Raw genomic sequence first — 23,693 nt, 5'->3', positions numbered from 1 at the left:
GCAATTCAGACAGAAATAATTATCTTTCAATGGAGGGACACCTTCTAGTGGTACTGAATGAATATGGCAGCTAGTTAAACAGTTACTTTCTCTAAATAAGGAGACATAAATATGGTAGACAAATAATATTAATGAATATTTCTGTACACTATTTTTATGATTAAATTGTTAATTCATTTAAAGGAAAAACAAAACTAGTAGAGAAAATATATTTGGAAAAATTAAAACGTTTTTCAATTACAATACTCCCTGCGCCCCCCACCAACCTACTAGCTTACTAGCTTTTTATGCACTTACCATGAAATAGTGTTTTTATGTGTTCTCTTGTGGAACCTACACCTACACCCTTTGGCTTTTTTTAGTCATGAAAATTTGGGTTCATTATATATCTGATTTAGCTCCACAGGAATTTTGCTATGAAACTGTTATTTTGTCCAAAGTTTCACTGATTGTTAACATAGTTTCTCCATCCAGTGTATTTCTAGTAAAGATCTATTTCTTAATATAGTATTTGCCATGGTTACTTTTCCAAATAGCATGGTATCAAATGATTTAAAATTCAGTTTTTCCAAAGCTACTACTAAATACAGTGGATATGGTGGTTTAGCTGATACCGTGTATTTCTACTCTTGCAATTTGTGCGAGTGTACATAACATTACATTGCATAGTGTACATAATACAAATGAATGATGTGCTATTTCTAGAAAGGCAAATTAGGATTAATGAGCGATGCTTAATATGTCATTGCAGATTTGTGCATTAGTGGAAGCAGATCTTCATACTTAGATTTTCATGGGGTTCCTCTGAATTTTTCAACTGTGAAAAAATGTCAAAGACAAAATGTCTGATTTGCAGGTGCTTAAAAGAAGACATAACTATAGTTCCACTTTTTAATTCTGTAAACATAATGCTGTGTTATCAAAGTAGGGAACTTGACCTTTTTTCCTAAAGAAATTTTTCAGCATCCGAAAACTTGAAACCAAAGTTAGAAATAGGTCTTGCAAACGTTTTAACCCGTGAAAGCTCATTCCATATCACCTGTTTTGGTTGTGCCATTATGAAATAGATTTGTTGAAATTGGTAGTATTTTTGCATCTTCCATCCCATGGTAGGAGGTCAAAGGGGTGGTAACCTGGGGGCAAAGGGAACCTAGGGCAGAGTTAATGAATGGAGTTGGAGTTTTGTCAGCTGGTTCTGTAGCAATGGACACAACATGCTGCAAAATATTGCAGATGCCACACAGTCACTTGTTAGAAATACAACTGCTAAACCCTACGGCTGTTTTGAGTCTGGTAAAATAATAATCAGCTTTCCTGTAAAATGTCTATGCACCTTGCAGCACATACTAATACTGATACAGTACTTGATTAACTGATTGTATCCTTTTTTGGTGCTCAGACAAGTGTCTGTTTGGATGCATATACAAATGCTAGTATGAAAAGTATATAGCTTATGAAACAGTATTTTTCACCAAGTCTGAAAATGTCAGTTCTAAGTGTGTACCCCTGTATTTCAGTGTAGGCTAGAGAACTGACTTGCCTGTGAGCGGAATATACTCCCTCTTGGTCCCACAACATCAGTTCTCCATTTATCTTGTGCATTGGAAACACAAACATGCTCCCATAACCCCTGGGGTTCCTGTTTGTGCAACTGTGAGATTTAGTCAGTGTCTGAAACAGGCAGCATAGCTGCAAATATTTATTGAAGACAGGAAATAAAGCAAAACCCATGCTTAATCTGTACATACTGAGTTTAAATCAGAAAGCTGTCTCAGGTCAGGGTTTCTTTTTTCTGCATACTTTACACCTCTGATTAGAACTAGAGAGGGAATCTTCTGCATTAGGAGCACTCATCCGCTGAGGGGGTCTGGACAAAAAGCAGTGTGTTCTGTTCTTGTCCAGGAGAGAGTCTAGCTTATTTTTTAAATTAGAATGAGTATTGTTTCACTTCAAGACACAAATTCTTCTCGTTAGAGCACCTACTGTCACCTGTATTTGACTGATCAAGTGGCTACTTTTTTGCCTCAAGGAAATGTAAATCTCTTTTCTGTCTTGCTCTCTGCCAGTCTTTGATGGTTCAGCACGCACCTTTGGCAGTGACATTTACATTCCCTGCACTGAGTCCCAGAAACAGCATTGCTTGCCTTAGTCCTGAGAAAATCTCTGACAAAGCTCGTGGTCAAATGTAAGTTTCTTTTAAGTTCCAATTCAGCACTGGGGTTAGTTGTGGGTGTCTGTTTTCTGTCAAGCTCCACTTCATGTGTTTGACAGAAAGGGGCATTGCTCATTCAAATCAGGCTAAAGGCTTACTATGCATATTTGCTATTATTTAAATGTATTAAACTATTTGATATAAACATATTCAACTATGTTTATATTTTTATATTACAATCAGGTTTGCAATTTATTGTGCCACAATACTGCGTTTTGGACCACTTACCAGAATGACCATTTGCAAACCTGTGGATGCTCCTAGGTGGATGATGACAAAATCTGCTTTGTTTTCTGACTCAAAAACTCTTTATAAATGTTTATTTTAAAAGGCTGTGTGGTAGATAGATTGTAAGCAAGTCTATTTACTGTTAAAAATAGGCTGTGAATCCTTTTCAGTGTAATTTCAGGAGAAAAGAATAAGCAGTATAGAAGAAAAAGGAAATAATTATTTTGACAAGTCATTGCAGAGTATCACTAAACGAGTATTGAAGAACAGAGATGGCAGCACTGCTATTCAGAGTTCAGCATCAGCATTATATGGGATATAAATACTGCTGTGTTTCTTTTACCTACTGTGAAATTTGGATTCCAATGAATTCAAAGAAGGAAAATGGAGTTTCTGTAGGCACTACATATATATAAGATGATGAAACATTGTAGCTCTGAAATTAAAAAATGAGGAGGATCATGAAATTACATTTATAGGTCCGGCAGTTAAAAAAAAAGCAGGTTTCTTAAACATGATAAATTTCTTAAAGGATAAAGAGTGCAAAAATATAATTAATACTTAAGTGCCCTCTAACCAACTTTTCTTTTGTTATGCAGTAAAGACATCTGAAGAGACAACATTTTTTTCACATTCATTTTATAACCTGGGGTACAGTCACACAGAATTAAAAAATCCACACCTGATGAACAAATGTGTTAGCATTTTATATTGCTAATGCAGGGTTTTAGGTTGCTTCCCTACTAAAAAATGTTCTAAAACATTATGGGAAATCAATATCTATTTTTACACATTTCCTTTAACTGCATCAGCACAATTGTCTAAACCTGAAGTAATAACATCAATAAGAGTAAAGTCTATAATTAAAATTATATGTTAAGTCTGTATAATGGAAATTGACAGATACAGCAAAATTCACAATTAAGCCTGCCAGCACACCTTAATTCTGGCATAGCTTTAAGTCTTCCCACATTATCTGCATTTTCAGCTTTTTCACAACAGTAGCTTGAGGTATTGCATCTAGGTAATAGTAATGACATTACTGTAAAGCAAAGAGAGAGATGTGGTGCTTTTACAGATCCCTCGCAACATTCAGTAGAATGATACTGACCATTGCCACCCTGCTCCCAGTTGCCTTTGGGTAATCCATTAAGAAAAGAAAATGTCAGCCCTTTCCTTGCAGCAGCAAAATTCCATCTTCCTGTTTTTGTATTTTTATATTAAAAGATGAATGTTCATTCTTATGAACATTTGTATTTCTATTATTTTTTTCTTTGAGAAATAGCAAGCAATCTTTAAATGCTTTGTGGCATTTTAGAGGAAGGCAGAGTGCTATGATTTTCACCTGCATTTGCTCACCTGTGGTTTCTAGTTCATACCCTTGAGACCACCAAGATCAGGTAAGACAGGCTTCACAAGAAGCCTGATGGAAAGACATCTGGCTACTAATGTCAGCCTTTTGACTGGTATTGGCTGGACTGGTGGGAAACCAGAGATCCTAGGTTCCCATTGCCCTAGCACAATATGTACTTTGCGAGGACATCACTTTTCTAGCTAGGTCAGACCTTGACTATTACGTTTTGTGACATTAGACTGCATTTTACCTTAGACTGCAAAAGCTGAGAACTGCAGTGCTCCCTGATCAAGGTTCACCTTTCCCAGCCAGAGGAAGCCCCATCCATGCTGAGTCAGGTTAAGAGGAAGGGACTGAGCTGGTAAGTGGTAAATTGGGAGAAGGATTGAAAAGAGAGTTTAGGGGAGCTATAGAGCCAGTGGTAGGTCCCTGCATGGGGGCCAGCACATCCCATCACCTCTGACTGTGGACTTCAGGCGCGTTGTAGGGAGGCTACAGTGCTGAGACTCAGATGTTCCTCTAAGGCAGGAGCAGAGAAGCTACATTTCCCTGCAGTGGACTTAGACACACTACCTGCCTCTGCTGTGGTTCCTCAACTGTAGAATCAGTCTAGGCATACGTTTTGTTCTGCCTAAAGACCTTTGGATTCCACTGATGAAAGCAGTGTAGAAAGGTGAAGTATTTTAACTACCTTGTGGAACTGTTTGTCATAGATTTGTGCCAAGTGAAGTGTTCCTGAGGCATGGAAGAGAAAAAGATTGATATCAGAATACATTCATTTATGTATATTGAAGAGAAAACCAGACTTTCAGGAACATTTGAACATTTTTATTTAAAAAAAAAGGTAAGATTATGTCTTAATAAGAGTGAAAATTTTAGGTAGTTTGTCTGTGAGATAAAAGTACTACATAGACAAATGGAGAACAGTGGATGCATAAAGATGGCTTTTCTTAGAAAGCAGTTTTGGGACATCTGGTAGCAAAATTTACCTCTTCAATTTAGAGGGGTTTTTTTTAACAATTTTTGCTTACAAAACAATGGTGAATTTACAGTTGTAAATGAGAAAGTTGTTTCTGTGACCTCGCTGAGCATAAATGTAAACAGTTACATCTTTCAGGCCATGGTCAGTTTTGTATTCATCTAGTATGTTACAAAGATGTGCATCACTGTAATATCTCAGAATCTAGATACAGTACGTGAAAGCTACCCATACCTTACAGTCAGTTTTGTAGGCTAATACATTATTACAACACTAAAAAATACGTTCAAGCTCATTATAACAGTTGGGCATTTAATTGGACACCATGTCCTCAGATCTAATCCAAACAAAAGATCTGTGAGAAACCAGTATTGCAACATACTTGTCACAGTAGAAGATGTTGACTTTGGCTCTTAGCTGATTAGTTTATTGTTCATTCATTGTAACAAAATGGAATAAACTTATTTAATTTTGTTTGCATCATTCTATCTGGGGAATATTATGATAAAACATTTTAGGAGCATCTCTTTCCAAATAAAAATATGACCAGGTAAGATGAACAGATGTTTTGTGACTTTTAACTGTTATTTTGTAGAAAACCTTTGTTTTCAGTCAGGACAACATTAGCATTATTTCAGTCGAGTTGAACAAAAAAGCTTTAAAAAAATATGTTTAATGGATTATAGAATCCCTTATGAATAGGCAAACAAAGGTCTGGAAGCCTTGTCAGCTACTAGGGTGTATTCACAGCTGAATATCATGAGGAACATGGGTAGTTGAGGGTAAGAGAAGGAAGGATTTTTCATGAGTTTTGTGTCCTGTAGATGATTTTTAGAGATTGCCCAGCACTTTTAGACTCAGACCAGGACAAGGTATGTTGTATGAAATGACCAGGCTGGGAGAACAGATGACAGAGGCACTGTGACACAGATACTTTTTGTAGGAATGCCCTGCCTTCTTTTTTCCCCTTCTGTTCTTCATTATTCAGGTTTGGTTGGGAATATTCTTTTCAGAAGCATAAGGTGATTTCTTTGATTTTCCTTCCCCTTTTTCTGTTACGTGTCCAAGTACTTTGGAACATCTGTTATGAATGGCTTTATTGATAGGAAATTAATGAGATTTATAGGATTGTGTGGACCATGTAGGACTTCATCCAGCTGCAGAAATAGACATGGAGACAAGGGTTTACTTTTGTAAACACAGTTTATTCCGTATTTTTCTTCCAGCGGGACGCAAAAAGCAGCGATGCAGAAAAACAGGTTTTACTAGAGTTTCAGAGTCCAAACAGTTTACGCCTTTTTCTGTAGGTGAGCCCAGAACAGTGAACTGAGGAGCTAGGACACCCACCTTACTCAGTCCTACATAAGTGAACTAGAGGAGTCTCTGTCTTGCTCCTGCTAGTCCCCAGCAAAGAGTTTAGATCATGACTACCATCCATGCTGCCTGTATCTCTTGTTCATGTTCTTGGGGGTCAGGAAGGATCAAAAGATATGCAGCAGAAATCAGTATCATCTTGATACCTACTATTTCATGGCATTTTTTATCTTCAGAGTTGGCAGAGATCTGGATTCTCCCCTGCAAAAGCAGGTCCCTGTCTGTTTGCTTCCCTGTCCTTCCCTGGTCACTGGCACAATAAGTGCTCTCTGGTACTCTCCCAGGCCCATGATGGCAGTTGCTGGCATGGCTCCATCATGTGTGCCCTGTAGACCATGCAGCTCTTTGGTAGGGTGATGCTGGCAGAAAGTAAAAAGCATCTAATTTTCCATCTTTCTGTGTGAGTGTACTTCATAGTTCAGTCACACGGAGAATATAAAGGTCATTCTTGTTCAGTTAAATGCGTTTTATGTTCCTGTTACCTGAGCAGAATGAAATTTCTCCCTAGCTTGTTTTTGAATCAGACTCTCACATTGACTTTAAAGCATTTCCTTACTGTTGCCTCAGTTTTTCTTTTTACACACTGAAACACAGGCAGGGAAACCCTAGACTTTGCTGCATTAATGCTGCTGACAAAAGGCTTTGCGTATGTGTTGCAGAAGGGTTATCTGTGAAGCTTTTAAAATATTGTATTTTCTTGAGCTCACTGGAGGCTTTCAATCCAATCTTTAATTGACATTTTTAATTTTATTCTTGCCACCTTTGGGTACATTCATAGATGTTACAAAGACAACACTTCAAGAGGAAACAATTGCAATTTTTTCCCAAATCAAGAAATGAATTTGATAATCTTTTTCACAATTACTTCGAGTTGCATGTTTCTTTCCTTATTAAAAACAAAAGTTCTTTCTAATGATACTTGCCTAATATGTAATAATAACATTAACATCTATGTAGTAGATACTATACAGTGAGAATAAAATGGTCTGTCTGAACAGAAGACCAACAGTTTTGCTGTTAAAAATCTCTAGAAAATTTAGAGAAGCCACTGGTCTAAGTCATTGTTGTCTGTCCTGAAAAAGCTCACGTATTAGGAAGTCTTGGCAGATAAAACCTGTGACTCTCTGCTTCCCAGAGGTGTGAAGTTATCTTTTCTAGCCCAGGAGTGCAGTGAGTTTTCATGTTTAATTTTGTTTCTAGAAAAGCGTATTTTGATTTCTTGTTGAATTTTACCCAGTCTGAACACAGACAAATTAACTTGCTGAAAAGCAATACTGAAGTGGAGAAAGGAACAGTGTATCTGTACCTTTAAAGACAGATTGAAAGATAAAATAGCAAGTGTTTGATTTTGGAAATAGCTTACTGTTTACAATCTTGAGTGCAATCTGGTGGGAGCAATAAACTCATTTAGCCGAGAGTTTCACACTAATCTCTCCTGCTCTGTCCTTTTTCATGCTGAGAGCACCTTTGTCACTAAATGGCATTGACATTGTTTCTATATCAGTCTGAGATGTAAGTGTATATTATAGTAGATAATTGCCGATGGGTGCCCATTCATGGATTAAAAATCTCTTTCTTATGGAAGCCAATGCATTGTTAATAACCCTGTCATATTTCAAATAGACACTTCATGTGTAAAAAAAAAAAAAAAGTGAATATTTTTATTTTAAAATAAGAGAAATTGAAAGATTAAGAAATTATCGAAGGAAAAAAGCAGCACTTACAATCAGGTGAATATCTAACGCCCCTGCACATAATATAGGCACACAATTTTGCTATGAGATCATGTGAGTCTGCTAGAATGTCCAAAGACTTGTGAAGTGTTTCAGGTTATCAGGACCTGACTCTTCATTTCATGTCACAGTTATAGACAAAAGAAAAACATTGTTCTAGATATTATATATACATATGTATTTACTCAATACAATTGAAACAGGCAACAAGAGAGATTTAATATCCATGCAGAATACAATTCTTTTCACACAGAGACATGTGAGGACAAAATGATATTAAAAATATGGAAATTAAAGAATTAAAACTGTACTAAATATATTTAAAAGTACTTTGCCACTAGTAACTTCTGAAAATAGTGTGCTCACTGATACATAGGCTTTTATTATTAACAAAGTACTGTGTAAAACTTGGCAAAAAAGCAGATGGGCAGGTGGTTGACCTTGGAACATGATTGTTTTGCCCATACAATGTTGAAGAAGCACATATTTAATGACTCTTGGAGGTGAATGTTCTGATGCCTATATTTTGTGCTGTTTTAATGATTAAAATGCACTGTAGACTAATTACCTTAGACTTCCCTGGAACTGTGATGCTGAGACCCTAACAGGAGAAGCATCTCTCTGTGGCAGCATCTCTCAGTCTTCTTCCAGCTCAGCCACCTCTGTATTTCAGAACTTCTCCTGTGCATGCTTCTCCCTGTTGATGAGTTTAGAGTTCACGGCAGAATGACACGCTCCTCTGAAGCAGAACACTTGTGAGAAACAGCTGTAATTGCTCAGGGTTTGGGGGACACCACCAGTGTGCCCTGTCTATGGTCTTGGAACCCCTGATGCCTGGGGCAAGACTTAACAAAGCTCTTCAGTCCGTGCTTGTTTGCTTCATAAGAAGATTCACTGTGGCTCTGACTATCCTCTGGGATTTTATCTTACTATTTATTTTCTGTTTGTTTGTTTTCAGAAATGTGTTGCGTTTAAGCAGGTTAATGAGGTTCCACTGGCAGTGTCAGTGGAATGCTAGTGCAGTCAGCGTTAAAATGAAGTACTTATAGAAAGCCTCTCTGCAATTGCTTGAGAAGTTCAGCTGTAAGCATCATGATTGTTATTAATTGCACAGTCCAATCACAGCAGCACTTAGATGAAAGAACAGAAACTATAAGAAGGCTCCTCAGCACTGTGTGCTCTTAACCTTTCTCACTGAGAATTCAAGTAGCTACTTAGAACTTTACTTCATTGTTCGTTCCATGGTGCATGTACACACAGGTAAGAAGTGCTATTTCACAATAACTTCAGGCGTATTTCTGACAAGAATATTTAAAATGCTAAATCTGTAATGCTAGGAATTGCTAGTGTTTCTTCTCACATGAGGTTTTACTCTGCCTTGCCGTGTATTCTTGCTTATTCAAGAGATTACTGTAGAGACCAAATTTTAATTGGGTCTGATGACACAAAACCAAATGGGCGGTGGGACATGCGTGTCTTTGTAGACTGGTGTTTAAGTCATTGTTTTTGAGGACAGGGTGACATCCCTTACCCTTCCTCTCAGACAACAGCAGCATTTGGGATGACATTTTATACTTTTAATTCTTTGATAGAATGTCTTATTTGCTACCGTAAAAATAATTGGGTCAAGGCAACTGTTGATGCTGCATATGATCTCTGTGACTTTATAAATGGCACTTAATGTGCTTATGTTCCCACAGGGTGGTTGACAATTAATTCTGTAAATTAGTATCACCATCATCATAACATGATAAGGTATGAAAGAAACAGCAAATACAATCAGAGCAGCTGAAATCAGCAGCAGAGGTCTAACAAGTCTGTTCCTTCTTTGCTGACGTTTACTGAGTTGTAGTAATGCTTTGAGAGTCAACATGTAGCATGTAAAGATGACTGTGACTGGAATTAGGAATCTCAGTAGAATCTTGGAGAGTGTAAATGGCACTGCAAATTGTAAAGGTCCTTCAGTGCCATCCAGGGAATCTGTAATGTCAAGTTGTCTTCCAGCTGTCACTGTGTAGTAGATCTCCGGCATTGGTGTAATCACTATGAAGATCCATACTGCAATGGTACAAAACACAGCCTTTTTTTTGTCCCACCACATTAATGAAGTCATGGGATGGGCAGCACCTACATATCTGTCAAAACTGATGAGTGTCAGGAAGTAGACACTTCCATAGATATTAATACTAAAAAATAGTCTTATGATCTGATAAAATGCTTGACTGGAGTAGACAGCTAACCTCTGGAGACTATAATATACTGAAAAAGGTGCCATGAGAGTCCAAGTAAAGTCACACAGTGCCAAATTAAAGAGAAATACAGTATTGGTAGTCCATGTCTTCATGCAGTACACATAATGTCGTAATGCAAGTATATTGCCTAGAAATCCTGCTAATAAAGAGAAAAGGCAAACCAGAACCAGCAAATAACAGTACCACTCCAGTTTAGGATTTCTGTTGCAAATTAAAATAGTACATGTGCCATTCATCATCTTTCCATGGAGTATGCCTGAAGGGAAAGAGAGACCAACAACTTTTAAAATAAAAATTCAATTAGTTGTATTGAATTTAAAATTCAAAACTTTCAAGTTAAATCCAATATGTTTGACTTGGCAAAAGAATTCAGAACATGGTATGACATACAACCCTATTTGAAAAAAATCTATGTTCCAAGTAGGTAACACTTCAAGCTTACTCTACAGCTCTACACCACGTGAAATGTACCCTTGTAACACCAGCACAGGCTGTTGGTGTTAGAACTCTTCATGAACTTTTATCCAAACCTTTATATTCTTTCCTCTCTAATATCTAGTGTAGTGTAAAATAGATTGGAGAAAAAAAGCACACACCCTCAGTAACAGCAGTGTTCCCTTGCCCACTAGTGTGTCTGTGTCTGTCTTTGGAAGAAGCAGAGGAGAGCACAGGAGGACAGTTATTGACCACACTCATTCCATCCTTGCTTTGCCAGAGTATCCATACTGGGCCTAGAGGCATATGTAATGTGGCAGCTGTGCAGTGGGCTGTGACTGAGATCCAGAAGACAGCATCAAAAAAATCAGGATGAAATCCTGCTTATGGTGAAGGCCACAGAAACTTTTCCATATAAAGTGCTGGACAAACTGCTTTTTTTTTTTTTTTCTTTTTGATTTTCTTCTGTATGAATGTGCCAGGCCAAAACCATTGAGCTTATCATAGGGTTAGAGAGAATTCATTTTGTCTCACTCCTTATGGTCCAGTTTGTATCAATGCCCGTTACAGAATATCTGCAATATAGATCTGCAGTGTATATTTCAAAGCAACGTTTTTTGTTTGTAAAGTCTTAGGTTTAATCCCAGTGAGTTTGTGTTCTTAATAAAAACAAAATAAAAGCTGGAATATTGTGCCAGAATGAGCTGTCACCAACTGCAGTTTGTTATGTTTCTAGAACTTCTCTCCAAACGATGCAGCAGATGCCAAACTGTAAGGTCTGTCCAAGTAGGAGCTTTGTATGAGGGTCATCCAAATAGCCATATATAGATCAGAGTCCACTACAGTGTTTGATAGGATGACAGGATAAAATTTTACTCAATACAAACCACACTTTGAACGGAAGAAATGACTTTTTCAAAACGTTATGAATTCCTTGAAAATATTCAAACAACTTCAACCATTAAGTTGGCAGTACTGTTTTTTTCAAATGTAATGTTTTGCTTTCACATTAAACTTAACACAATGTGACTTTTCCAAAGGTATGTGCACAGACACAGCTCAGAATTGTAACAAACACAAGCTACAGTGAATACCTGCTAAATAAAGCCTGCATTATTGTGCTTTGCAAATTTATAGTTCACCCAGGCCGTGAACTGACAAAAAGCTAGTTCAGACTGTACTCAATGAATTAGGAAGGAAAGTTGTTTCTCTAGAAGCTCAGCGACAAAAGCAGTTAAATGACTGTCCATAAAGTGAATATGGATAGAAAGCCATCTGTTCTACTCACAGTGTATTTCACAGGTGGGAAATGTTTGCTCTCTAAATGTATTTTGTTAAGTATTGAAGCACTGTACTTTAACCCAGCGTAGCTGTACTCTTTCTCCCTACTCCATAGTCTTTGTGAATGTAAAGAAATACACAAACTTGATGTAATTTTTTTCTTCAGCTGAATTTTATAAGATATTCCTGTAAATTCATTAAAATGTCACCACCCTAATAGGTACAATACAGGTAAGTAACATTTTCTTATGATGTGTTCAATTAAAAAGGGTTTCAATATGTGTAGGAAATTTATCTTTTCTTAAAATCCTCTTGGCTAGAGGTCACGTGTGCTTTGAATTAAATTGTATTTCCTACCTCTCTTGTCTTCCTTTTCAATAATTTTGAATGAAGGCACTGAGCACTTGTTACAAGTTGTGTTGGTGATATAAATAAGCCCTGAAGTGGCTGCAAACAGCGTGGCCATAGCTGCATGAGGGAAACATAATGCCAGATTCCTGATCTCATGAAGCTCCTGGAAAAGGACTATATGTAGGTCTAAATGGAGGGAGGCAGACAGCTGGCTATCTGTTCCACTTTGCCAGATAAAGCATGGATGTGTAGCCTTGTAACTTCATTACATACCTGAACTAATAAATCCCCTATTACCTTCATCATCCTCAGTTTACTGGACTTCACTCAGGGTTGAGCTATATGAAGTTAGTTATGTAGCTGGGGGAGCTGGAATTGCGCAGCTGGGTAAGGTGCATTTGGAGCTCAGAGAGTCATTAGAAAATACGTCTGTGTTGGTGCAGGCATGTCCCATGTGTCTACCTTGGGATTCATATTTGAATTTTCTAAAATATTCTTACTATTTCCTCTTAATTCTTATAGTAAATCTTAAAGGTCATAAGCAAGACTAAATTCTTGAAACATTGTGCTTTGCAACTGATGTCAGCAACTTACAAGGTGGACACAGGGGAACAGATGCAGAGATAAAAAGAAGCTTTCCTGAGGTAACATAATAAGCAAGAGAAGAACACAAGGAGTTCTCCCCCCAGCTTGCTGCTGTAACAAGAACTCCTGGTCTTCCATCAGAGGAATTTGAAGTCTTGTAGATTCAGGACCCAGTTTCACTGCATGTGGGAAGACAGTCAGCATGCCCTACTACATCTTGAGGCCGTTGGAGCTACCCTGATGTCCAGCAGAGCTACATATGTGCTCTAATGATTTTCAGAAGTGACATTTTTTTTATATCAGACAACAGCAAGTTTTCTGTCTACTAACTTAGCACCAACAGAATAACTCGAGCTATAGTGTTTGACTAGATCATCTTCACAATTCAAGTCCAAAATTTTGCACCTGTAGTTTAAGAAAACTTTCTTTTTCTGAACATTGCTCTGTTTACTGCTAAGTCCGTGTATTCTTAAACAAAGCCAACCAACACACATTTTAGCAGTGGCAGAGTGAGCAACAGCACCATAACATTATACTGTGACAGATGAAGAGTTGCATATGTTGTCAATGCTGACTAAGAACAGACTTGCCAGACTTTGAGGAAAGTAGTATTGGGTTTTCAAGGCTAAAAAGCACTTCAAATTTATTGAGATTAATTTTTCAGCTGAACAGTTTCAGCCTTTGATGGAGATGTCCATGAACATTAAATGGACAGAAAGAGCAATCACATGATGGGGCATCCAGAATTAAAGGAATACCTCTGATTCGATGAAACGCTTGATATTTGAGTGCTACTCATATGCCCAGGAAAGATTTGAAGTTTATGGGCTCCACCATTCATAATTAAGACAAGAAAGCATGCTAAATTCATGGCTAAGAATTTTATGTTTCTCTTGTAGAAGAAGTCCAGTGAATCCACCATCTTACGGACTGTGGATCTAAAGACGCTGGAAAAGTTTTAGTTTTTAAAAAAGTGATCTGTTTGATTGACTCAGTTTTTGTATCTGTCTGTTGGGCTGTCTGTTCCCTTGGACCTGAAAGAAATACGGCTTAGATCTATGACTCTCTGACAATGAATATCTACAAGATTCGTTGTCATTGTCCTCAGCAGCATCTGCACACTATTATAGAAAACAGTCAAGCAGGTGTCAGCTGATGAGCTGATTTACTGCCTGGTTTGTTGCAGGGCCCTAAATCCTGAAGTCTCTATTATGCTCTGTTCCCCTTGTACCTGTGCTGTGGCCTCCAAAGCCTTGGAATAGATAGAAGACCTTGTTTCAGTAAAAAATTACTTTTTGAGAAAAATTCTTTTGGAGCTAAGAAGCATTGTGTCACTGAAAAGAATCTTGATTTGTGTATATAGCTAGTTGTAGTTGACAGTCTGTCACTGGTAGTCATTCATATGGCATTTAACTTGTATATGCAAAGCTCCATTAGGTTTAGTGCATGTGTTTATTTAAAACATATCTAATTTTTTATGTGTAAATATATCCTAGGAATCATATTCTTCCCTGTCATACCTGTGGGATTTTTTGGACATTTTTAACAAGGTCATAATAAACAATTAATTTGGCCTGAAGTAAAAATAAGATTAAGCTGAATTAAGATCTTAAGTAATTTTATTCCTTATCTACTCTCTTTGCCCTTTGCTCCTTTTTGCTTGCTATTCTTTATAATAGAAGCCCTAATTTTACACAAACTGTTTTATTTGTTGGAATTACTCTGAGAATTTTGTTTGCTTGTTTACAGCTGTGTTTTAATCTAGTACAAATCTGTTCCTGTTACCAGATCAGTTTCCAAATTTTTGACTATTTACACACCAATATATTTTGGTTCCACATGCTTTCAAAGCGCGCCTTTTTAGCTCATTTTATCAAAATAATAAAGCACTATACAGGGAGTCCTAGGTTTTGTTATAAAAACATTGAGCATTATTTACAATTTTTACTTTAACATCTATCTGTTAGGCAATCATCTCATCATTCCTTTTTTACATTCAACTGGATTGATGAAATATAATGCATTGTGAATGTTGAGAATTTAGCATATTTTAGTTCAACTGCGTTTAGCATATTATACATAGTAGTATAATGGGAACAATAAGTAAAACACAGTGGTATTTGTATTCAATTAGGTATGCAGATTGTGCTAATACCCAATTCCTTTCTTCTTAATGACTCAGTAGGTATTGTGATTAAGCTACTATTTCTTTCATTAAAAAAAGATGTTCATGTACTTACTTGAGACTTAATGAAGTCCTATATGGCAAACATAAACTGCAGTAGAAGGATAGTTAAGGTGGAAGAATTTGTGTACCAAAGACAATTTTTGTGAAAAAGTACTTTAAGAAATACGAAATTTATATGTATATGTATTAATCAGTGTAGAGTAGCTAAATATTATATCGCTTTGGAGAATACAGGTGCCATGAAAACTTACTAAATCTTTCTCTTACCTGTTTTAGAAAGGTTGGAATTATCTATTTTACTGAAGTCTAGATGCCTGGCTGTGCTTTTCCCCTCCATTAACCTGGACCTTCTAAAATCACGACTCTATTTTGCAAGTACCGTTTTTAATCCAAAGTGTTGGCAATATTCCATATGCAGTGGCAGCTCTTCAGAGAGCAGGTATCAACTGGCAAGGGAGATATCTTTTATCATTAAGCCCCTCCTCTCAGTAAATCAGGATAAATTGCTATTGCCATAGCAGCCTCTGCTTGCTTCTTAAGGAAGGACGGACTTACTGCACATCCCTAGTTTAGCTAGGCTTGGAGCTGTCACTATTTCCAGCAGTGAAAGAGAAGAAGAGAACAGGGACTTGGAGCATGTATATGTATGTTTGCGCTTTCCCTTTCCTTCCTCTTCTTCGATGCCAGAATCCTTGTTACTGCTGCCCTACTACTGGACTGGTCTGTGGAACTATATTGCTCTTGCCCTATCAGAGAGTTTGGTTCACCCCACCTACCTACCTATCACTTCTCCTGCCTCACAGTTCCCATCTCATTCCAAAACCTCAGCCTGTCAGAGAACTCCCATCCTCCAACCCTGCTTACTCCAGAGCTCAAATGCTACCTACTGATTCAGCCCAGAACCCAGGTCTCCTCGAGGTCCTCCAGTCTTCCTTTCCCAATCCTGCATCTCCAGTCTTCAGCAGCACACACCAGTCCTGGGATCTTCCTGTTTCATTCCCTGAACAAACACTTCACATATTTGACTAATTTCCCGCACTTCATAGCTTCTCCATGTGTCCAGCCTTAATCCATGCTGAAACTAGACTTTGCAGTTCACCAACAGCTGCCAGAGATTGCCTGCATCCCAGACCATTCCACCTCTCAGTCTGCTATATCATGTCTCTTGATACTTCCTGGGCAGCTCCTCATCTTCCTTTTGTAGGAGGACATCTTGTAGCACCTGACTGCACTATCTCATCGGATGCTGTCCTTCACCTATCGGATGCTGTCCTTCACCTTACTGCTTGAATTATTGGTTGTTTTCCTTACTCATCTTGGCTTCTGCTGTGGCACTCTCCACCTTGGAAAAGTTAATTCCCATCTCTTACACTGGTGAAGTTTTCAATACTCCAAACAATTGAAGGACACAGTAAAAAATCCACGTGGTTTTAGAAAAGAAAAGAAAAACTCTGTCTGAAAAAAAAGAACATCTATGGTAATCCGTGATAAAATAATGATACTCTGCTAGTTATAGGGGTTACAAGGGTAAGAGATGGTGAGCTACACAAAGTATCTACTAAAATTAGTAGAGGGTTTTAGTAGGAATCAATCAAGTGTAATGAGGTGTGTGACAGCCAGATGAGGAAGAACTTGTATGGCTGAGGTTTAAGAAAGTGGTCATTAGAAATTCTGGTAAGAAGAGGACAAGGAGCTGTACCAGACTTGTAGAGGTCCAAGAGAAAAAAACCTCCAGACAGTGAATAAACAGTGTGCCTAAAGAGTTTGGAGATGAAAGACAAAAAGGTGATAGGATATTCTTGCAGAAGCAAGTATAGAAGCTATTACGATACTAAAATCCAGTAGGTGTGTTTGGTTTAGGGAAGGCTGGACAAGACAGAGAGATTAAGAAGAGGAAGAGAGGGATCAGAGTAGACCTAAAGATCTCAAAACTGGTCAGAATGAAATTGTATGGGCAGGTGAAAAAGGGCAAAGGGCTACAGGAAACAGGTGAGAAACTCCTGCATTTATGATAATAGAGGACAAAGAGGAGAAGACAGAGAAGGGAAGCTAGTCTAGGAGAAATATTTTCCTGAAAAAAACATGGCAAAAGTTTCACCAATCACCAATCATGAGAGTAAGCAGAGCTTCTTTTCAGGTGATAAGACATACCACTATTCTTTGCAAAAGGCATAGTCTGCAGAATACCGTATGGCACATCACATGATTAAAGTGCTTAAAGGTCTAAGAAAAACACACAGTACAAGATTCTACAGACTCATAATTCGATTTCCTAATTAAATCAGGGAAGCAAATAATGTATGTCAAGGGAACATGCTCCTACTGCAAATACTTAAGAAAAGCTTTCTTAGACATGAAAAGGAAAATGATATATGAAACAGTAAGCTTTTTTTAGCATTTGAAATTAATTGTAATGGTCTGTAATCTGTCTCAGCATCTCTTAAAAATACTGTTATTAGTAAGTGTTTAATTCTATTTTTTTTTCCATTGGACTTCAGTGTGTATCATTAGAAAATAAAATACAGAAAAAATGTTGCGTAAGTAACTGAGATTTTTCTTTATGTAGGCATGATGAAAAAAAGTTAAGAATGTAGGAGCTTATTTTGTAATATTTCAGTGAGGCATTGTAACTCAGCATTTGACAAATTTTAGTTTAATAAACTGCTTGGTAGTTGATCAGTCTTTCTGATGTTACCTTAATAGTAAAAATTACCACTGTAACAACTATATTGTTCTTAAACATGTTACGTATTATCTGTTGGTACAAAGCCCTTTTGAAATCCCATCTGAGATGTTAGAGGTTGTTCTTGCTGGGAGTCAAGCAGTGAAAAAATATCTCTATGCCTTTCCACCATCATTCACCCACTCCTATTTAGATCATTCATCACTGCAAGTAAATTGCCTTTGAAAAATCAGGAACCATTAAAACCAAATATAAACTAAAAAATCGGAATGGGGAAGAGTGTTGTATTTGAGTAAGACTTTTGAGGATACAACAGTAAAATCAATCTTGCTGCGACAAACTTGTAATACTACATTTGTGAAATGACAAGAACATTGCCATGAGAAACAATCAAAGCTCAAATACTCTAGGGAATGTTTTGTTATCTGTGAGGCGATGACTAGATTTGGTGTACATATCTGACTAGGAAATGAATAGTAATTACATCGTAAGTAAGGCTGTAAACTCTATTCTCTTTTGCAATCTGATTTTTTTTATGTTACCACTCTTACAGTTTGTGGCCTTGTTGTGGTATAATGTAGAAAAAGTCTACTGTAAGAAAATAAAATTATTCTTCATCTTAGTGCATCAGGGACTTAAGCATAGAGTGTAAATGACTTGTTCATAATGTCCTCTTGCAGAATTTGAAATTGATTTTAAGGCTCCTGGCACTTGCCCATTACGTGAGGTCATCCCAGCCGAGCCTATGACTTTTTCAGAGTTTCATATGTTGGCATCAGATGACTGGCAGACAAGAGCATGTGGCAGATTTGTACTGCCTCACAAAATAGAGGAGCACTGAGCGAGTTGCACAGTATCATTATCTCAGTTTTACTGAGAGGAAGAGTGATTATTTACTTATTACTAACCATGTATTTTTTTGTACTTTTGGGTGTAAGCAAGAGTCGTCTTTGACTCAAGGGATGACTTTTCCTCTGATACATGGAGTTCCCCTCTAGTCCAGGTATTCCTTTCATCTCAACTGGTCCTGCAGTCACTTTCTTCAGAAAAGCAAATAATCTCTTTTTTCTCATAAGTCCGAATGTCCCAAATCCCCAAGTCTATTCCATGTTTGTGTTTTTCACAAGCTAGATGAACACATATGATGAGATCAGATCACTGTTATCATGTCATATATTTGACCCGATGCTGTCTATAGTCACTGAAAAGCGACAGACAACCATCAAGATTTAATGACTCTTTTGTTACTGATCAAGAAATAACTGGCAGCAAATAATGGATCTCACGCAGCCTGAGGTACTTACGACACTTCAAAATTTATAAAGTCTAATTTCTCTAACCATTGCTCAAATGCCACTAAAAAGAAGCTCTTGCCTTGAGGTCTAGACTAATTCCATGAGATCTCCCCTGCTGTGGCATTTGTTTTGGGGTGTTAGGATGTAAGAGTTTCTAGAAAATGGGATGGTTTAGGCAGTTGCCCTTCCAATCTAAGGATGTGCATCACTACTGTTCATTGAGCTTCAAAGTCATCAGGTTGATGTAACTATTTCACATGAAAGAAAAAACAAAAAAAGGTAAATTTTCTTTTTTTCTCACTGGGTCAGTTCCCCATTCTTGTTCACTTGTGCGTGACTGCTCAGCTTGCTGTGTCAGCATAAGAGCAGAGCGAGTAGAGGTATTAATGACTGAAACAGGGAAACATCAAAAGGTGTTTAACCAGCATGTAGAATCACATGTAGTGTATGTAAAACCATGACCACATTTTGATCAGGTTCCACAGACATGATGAGGACTCCTTCAGACCTCCACCTCAGTGATTTTGATTGTAAGAGCCTAAACCAGTTTTTCATCGGTTTGTGGGAAGCAACCTTGTAATTTTGTAGGAACGATACCTGTTCATGCTGAACTGCAGAAGAGTAGTTTGGCTGCGTGATATTAAACCTGCCTTCCCCACACACAGGGGAATAATTGAATATAAGAAGAACAACAGTTTAGTACTCTGGTTTGGTTTTATTATCATGTAAACATGTATTTAACTGACTAAAATATGCTTTCTCATAATATTCATCCCACAGGTCAGTTGCTCCGTCTGAAAATGTTTCGAGAGGACCATGGGTCTTGGATGACAATGTTCTTCAGTACCATCCTCTTCCTCTTCATTTTTTCTCACATTTATAATCTGTTCCTCATTATGGCAGGGAATATGAGGTAGGTTACAGAGCTTATTTTTGTCTCTTTTGCTCTAGAATATATTCTACTGGAAACTTTTTGTGTTATGCTGCTTTACAGTGAACAAGAGCTTACCAAGATGTAAACATACTAGTATTCACTATCTTTTTTTATTCCTCTGCTTTCTGAATTTAGGTAGCATAGTAATTTAATTGGTTAGCCAAAAGGATTAAAGTATCAGTTATAAAAAGTGGGGTCCTAGACTAATGATAGAAACTATTACATCAGGGTACTAATGAACATTATATATATATATATTTTTTTTTTTTTAATTTACAATTATAGCTCAACAGATTTGATTTGAAATTAGGGGTGAGTAATTTAAAAGTATAAACATTACTGTTGTGCATACTCAGGAAATTCAGACTTAAAGTCAAAAGAAATTGAAACATCCAAACTTGAGGAAACTCGCACTCAACACAAACATTGAATATTTTGGGTGTGTACAATAATATTTGCTGATCCAGTTTGTTAAAAATATTCTTAAAAATCTATTTATTTTTTCATAAGGTCCTGTGGTAGGGTAAAGTTATGGTTGGCTGAGAGATGAACAGCTATCTTTTTATTATGGTTGGATTTATTTTAAATGAAACTTTTAATACTAATTTTCTGGTTTAAGACTTGCTTCCTCCTGTATCTCAAAATTAACACCACATTCATGTGTTGATTTTCCTGTGAAAATCTACATTATTAGTCTAATACATACAAAATTAGTTTATTGGACAGAAATACACATTCCTGTTATTTATGAAAGGCAAGATAGCATTTGAAGAGTTTCTAGCAGAGAATAAGAAATGCAGTGTATATATGAATTGAAGAATAGTGAACATAATCAAATTGCTTGCTCTTAGCAGAATATCAGAGCTATACTGACAGAGTCTGATGAAGAATTATGTTTACAGACCTTAAATCTGTCAATAAAAATGCATGGTGTATAAAGTCCCGTTACCAGTGTGACATAAAACAGAAGGTGAGTAGAAGGCAGACTGGGTGTCACTGAACAAATGTAAACACAGACCAGCTTGGCTGATTATGAGACTCGTCATGAACACTAAATGTATTGATTTGAGCAAGGTGTGTAAAGCATCAGAATCACCGAGTATTCTAGGAAATGATCATGGTGATGAAGTGGTAGATATGAATAGGTGCCCAATAAGAGGCAGAATAATCATCCCTGAAATGAAGGTGGGAGTATTGCAGGTTTCTGGCTTCTCTATTTACATAGTCATAATAGTATAGTTATTATGTTGAGATTTATATTTGGTATTTCTAATGCTCCATAAACCATAACTAGCTGTTAAGACAAAGCATTAACAATTTTGAAAGCTTGACTCATGTCTGGAAATCAGAATTCATTTGTCCTTGTCAACATTCTTGCTTCCTGTCTCTGTTAGAATCTTCCATTAGCTTCACTGAAGAGAGTGTGTGGCAATCAGCATCCATGTTGCCATGAAATAGGCACAGCCTGTGGTGTCAGTCAATCTGTCCTTTTGCTCTCTGCAGCGTGCTTATGCCCCAGCCCTAGATTTGTTGCAATTGCTTTGAGAAGCTGCCCATGCAGTGCTCAAGCAATCATACTGCCTTTTTCAAAGTGGACTGAAGGCTTGTTACAGGCCGTTTGGGTGTCCATTCTGGCAAAAAGGCAGCAAGTGGATATGGAACAGTTTCAGTGTCAAACTACGCAATGTAAAATCTCAGTCAAACAGAGCCTTTGGAGCTGTCCTCTCAAAGTTCAGGTAGAACAATGTGTAGTACTTTCATAGAGTTCCTACAACCAATATCATCAAAGCCAACTATTTCACGTTGTTAGAATAAAGTGTTTCAGGGAGTGGATTATTCTTTTCCTGAGTTAATGTAATCCTTATGAAAGCTGTTCGCTTCATGGTTTGTACTTCCGTGCAAAAGAAGAGCGCTATCTATGCCTTTTGCCACAGTGCCTTACTGAAATGACTGACACCAGAGAGACTGACTTCCAGGATAAAGGTCAGAGTCTGCCTGTATTGAGGTTATAGTCTTTATAGAGACAGGCTGACCTTTGTGCCTATGGACTCCTATGAAACACAAGCATCCAGAATACACATCTTTCCAGTACAAGGGCTACGAAAGCCTTACAATTACTGCCTGCAAGACTGAGAGCATAACTCTTTTTTTTTGGCCTGTGTTTGCTCCTTGCCCTGTCTCTGTTTCAGCTTGCCCTGCGTGCTGGCAGGAGAGTGATTCTGACAAGTTTCTTTATGTCAGATGTTTGGTCTCATCGATGACAATCCCTTTGTGGCTCATGAGTAGGAGAATCATATGTCTTGCCTGTGCATGCCAGTGTGGATGATCACAGCAGAAGCAATATCCTGTTGAGTGCTAAAGAAACGTGTGCCAGGAGTGCTTTAAAGTTCTGTCATGTTGCCATCTGAGAAGGTATATTTTACCATTACCAAGATTTGGGTTTTTTTGAAGTGTTTTTAAGACACTTAGTGTGGCAAACCTAAAAAGTGTGAATGTGTCCCTTAAAAAAGGGTAGTGGTAGGGACTAAAATTTGTTGGGAAGAGCAAAAGCTGAACAAATTGCTGGTATTTTAATATGTATTATACAGCTGTTTGCTGGATAAAGGTGTGACTATTTGAACGGAAAGCTTTGTAACAGATTGGAATGTATCTTTTTTAAGTCCCTCTTCTTTTATCAGTGACATTTCCTTTTAGGGACCTCACAGGTTATGGCACTGACCCACTGTACATTAGGTCATTGCTCTTGTAGTCAGAGCTGAACATCAGTTGAGGAAACATGTCTGAAAATTTGTTGGAGAGTGGTCTGCAGCTAATATTTCTTACTGCTTCTCAATCCTGAAAACAGTAAGCAGAAGCCAGGCTGGGCACAGGGCCCAAGTCAGGTCCAGTTTGTGTAACTATCTGAAGGCCCAGCAGGGTTGAGGCACAGGCATCAGAAGTAAGGTATTTTGTCTAGCTGGTCCTTCTAGCCAGTCCTTCTCTGCAAGAAAGATGTAGAATAGAGAGGATAAATGTGAAAATGATCCAGAGGTGGGAAATGTTCAGCCGTTATTCAGGTTTAGGTTTAGAGACCTGGGGAGTGTAGCAGGATGAGTCAGTCAGAACAGACCAATAGCCGTTAGAGAGCAGGGCTGGTAAAGGCTACTGTGAGAGTAGTGCAGAAAAAGCTGTTCCAGCAAAAGTCAGAGTAACCTTAAAAACTGCTTTATGCTTTAATAAGGAGAGATTTCTTTCTAATAGTTTTAAACCTTGCAGAACAGTAAAACCAATTGTAGAGGATCGGAAAAAATATTGTCTTGTGTGATACCTGGGGCTGAACTGAACTGTGTAGTGGGAATGAGGCCTTTGAATTTCTTCTGTAATTCGGAATTTTAAGTTTCTGAAGTATCAAGGAGGGCACTGCCAATTACATTTGCTGATTACATCTTCTCAATGGGTGTGTGTCTACGTCAGCCAGTGATATGGTGCCTTGTGAGAGGGACTCTTACACAACACAATGTGACATACATTGGCCTGGGGGTCTGCTCTTCATGCTATGAGTCTTGTGATGGTTTTGTGCACATGAACAGAAGTACAATGTCTGTCACGTTGCAGTCCATCACACATGTACAACGGTCCATCACACATGTACACAATGGTCCTCTGCACAGCGAGCCCAGGCAGCCTTGGAAAGAGGCTAGCTGCCATCTAAAGTGGCCCTCTGTGTCAAATCTGTCACTGTCACTGCCTGCTCCAAACTATTCTTTGCCATCACATGGCTGAAGAAAATCCCTCCTTCCTTTATACATCTTGCAACAGCTGTGGGAGCC

The 23,693-nt window shown here is 37.8% G+C and overlaps 2 protein-coding genes across 3 annotated transcripts in view; one reads left to right on the top strand and one right to left on the bottom strand.

The window, feature by feature from the left end:
• TMEM117 (transmembrane protein 117) overlaps positions 1–23,693 on the top strand; it is a 225,654-nt gene that overhangs the window by 13,960 nt on the left and 188,001 nt on the right. For both annotated transcript variants that reach the window (XM_074901536.1, XM_074901537.1), the window contains exon 3: positions 19,731–19,863. In XM_074901536.1, the coding sequence (XP_074757637.1) occupies positions 19,731–19,863 (133 nt within the window). The remainder of the gene's footprint in view (positions 1–19,730; positions 19,864–23,693) is intronic.
• LOC141958785 (P2Y purinoceptor 1-like) lies at positions 9,373–15,309 on the bottom strand. Its single transcript, XM_074901676.1, has 2 exons — positions 15,240–15,309; positions 9,373–10,388 (listed from the first exon to the last, which is right to left on the bottom strand). Exons 1-2 carry the CDS (start codon positions 15,307–15,309, stop codon positions 9,373–9,375), a joined length of 1,086 nt encoding a protein of 361 aa, XP_074757777.1.

The sequence above is a fragment of the Athene noctua genome, chromosome 3 (assembly GCF_965140245.1).
Source record: "Athene noctua chromosome 3, bAthNoc1.hap1.1, whole genome shotgun sequence".
NCBI lineage: Eukaryota > Metazoa > Chordata > Aves > Strigiformes > Strigidae > Athene > Athene noctua.
The sequence above is the reverse complement of the archived record's forward strand: the minus strand, read 5'-3'. Positions and strand labels throughout refer to the sequence as shown.

Excerpts from the sequence above, each read along its gene's own strand:
- LOC141958785 (XM_074901676.1), bottom strand. The coding sequence starts at position 15,309 with ATGGAGGGGAAAAGCACAGCCAGGCATCTAGACTTCAGTAAAATAGAT. Across the intron at positions 10,389-15,239 it reads TTCCAACCTTTCTAAAACAG|GCATACTCCATGGAAAGATG; the intron begins GTAAGAGAAAGA and ends CTTTCCCTTCAG.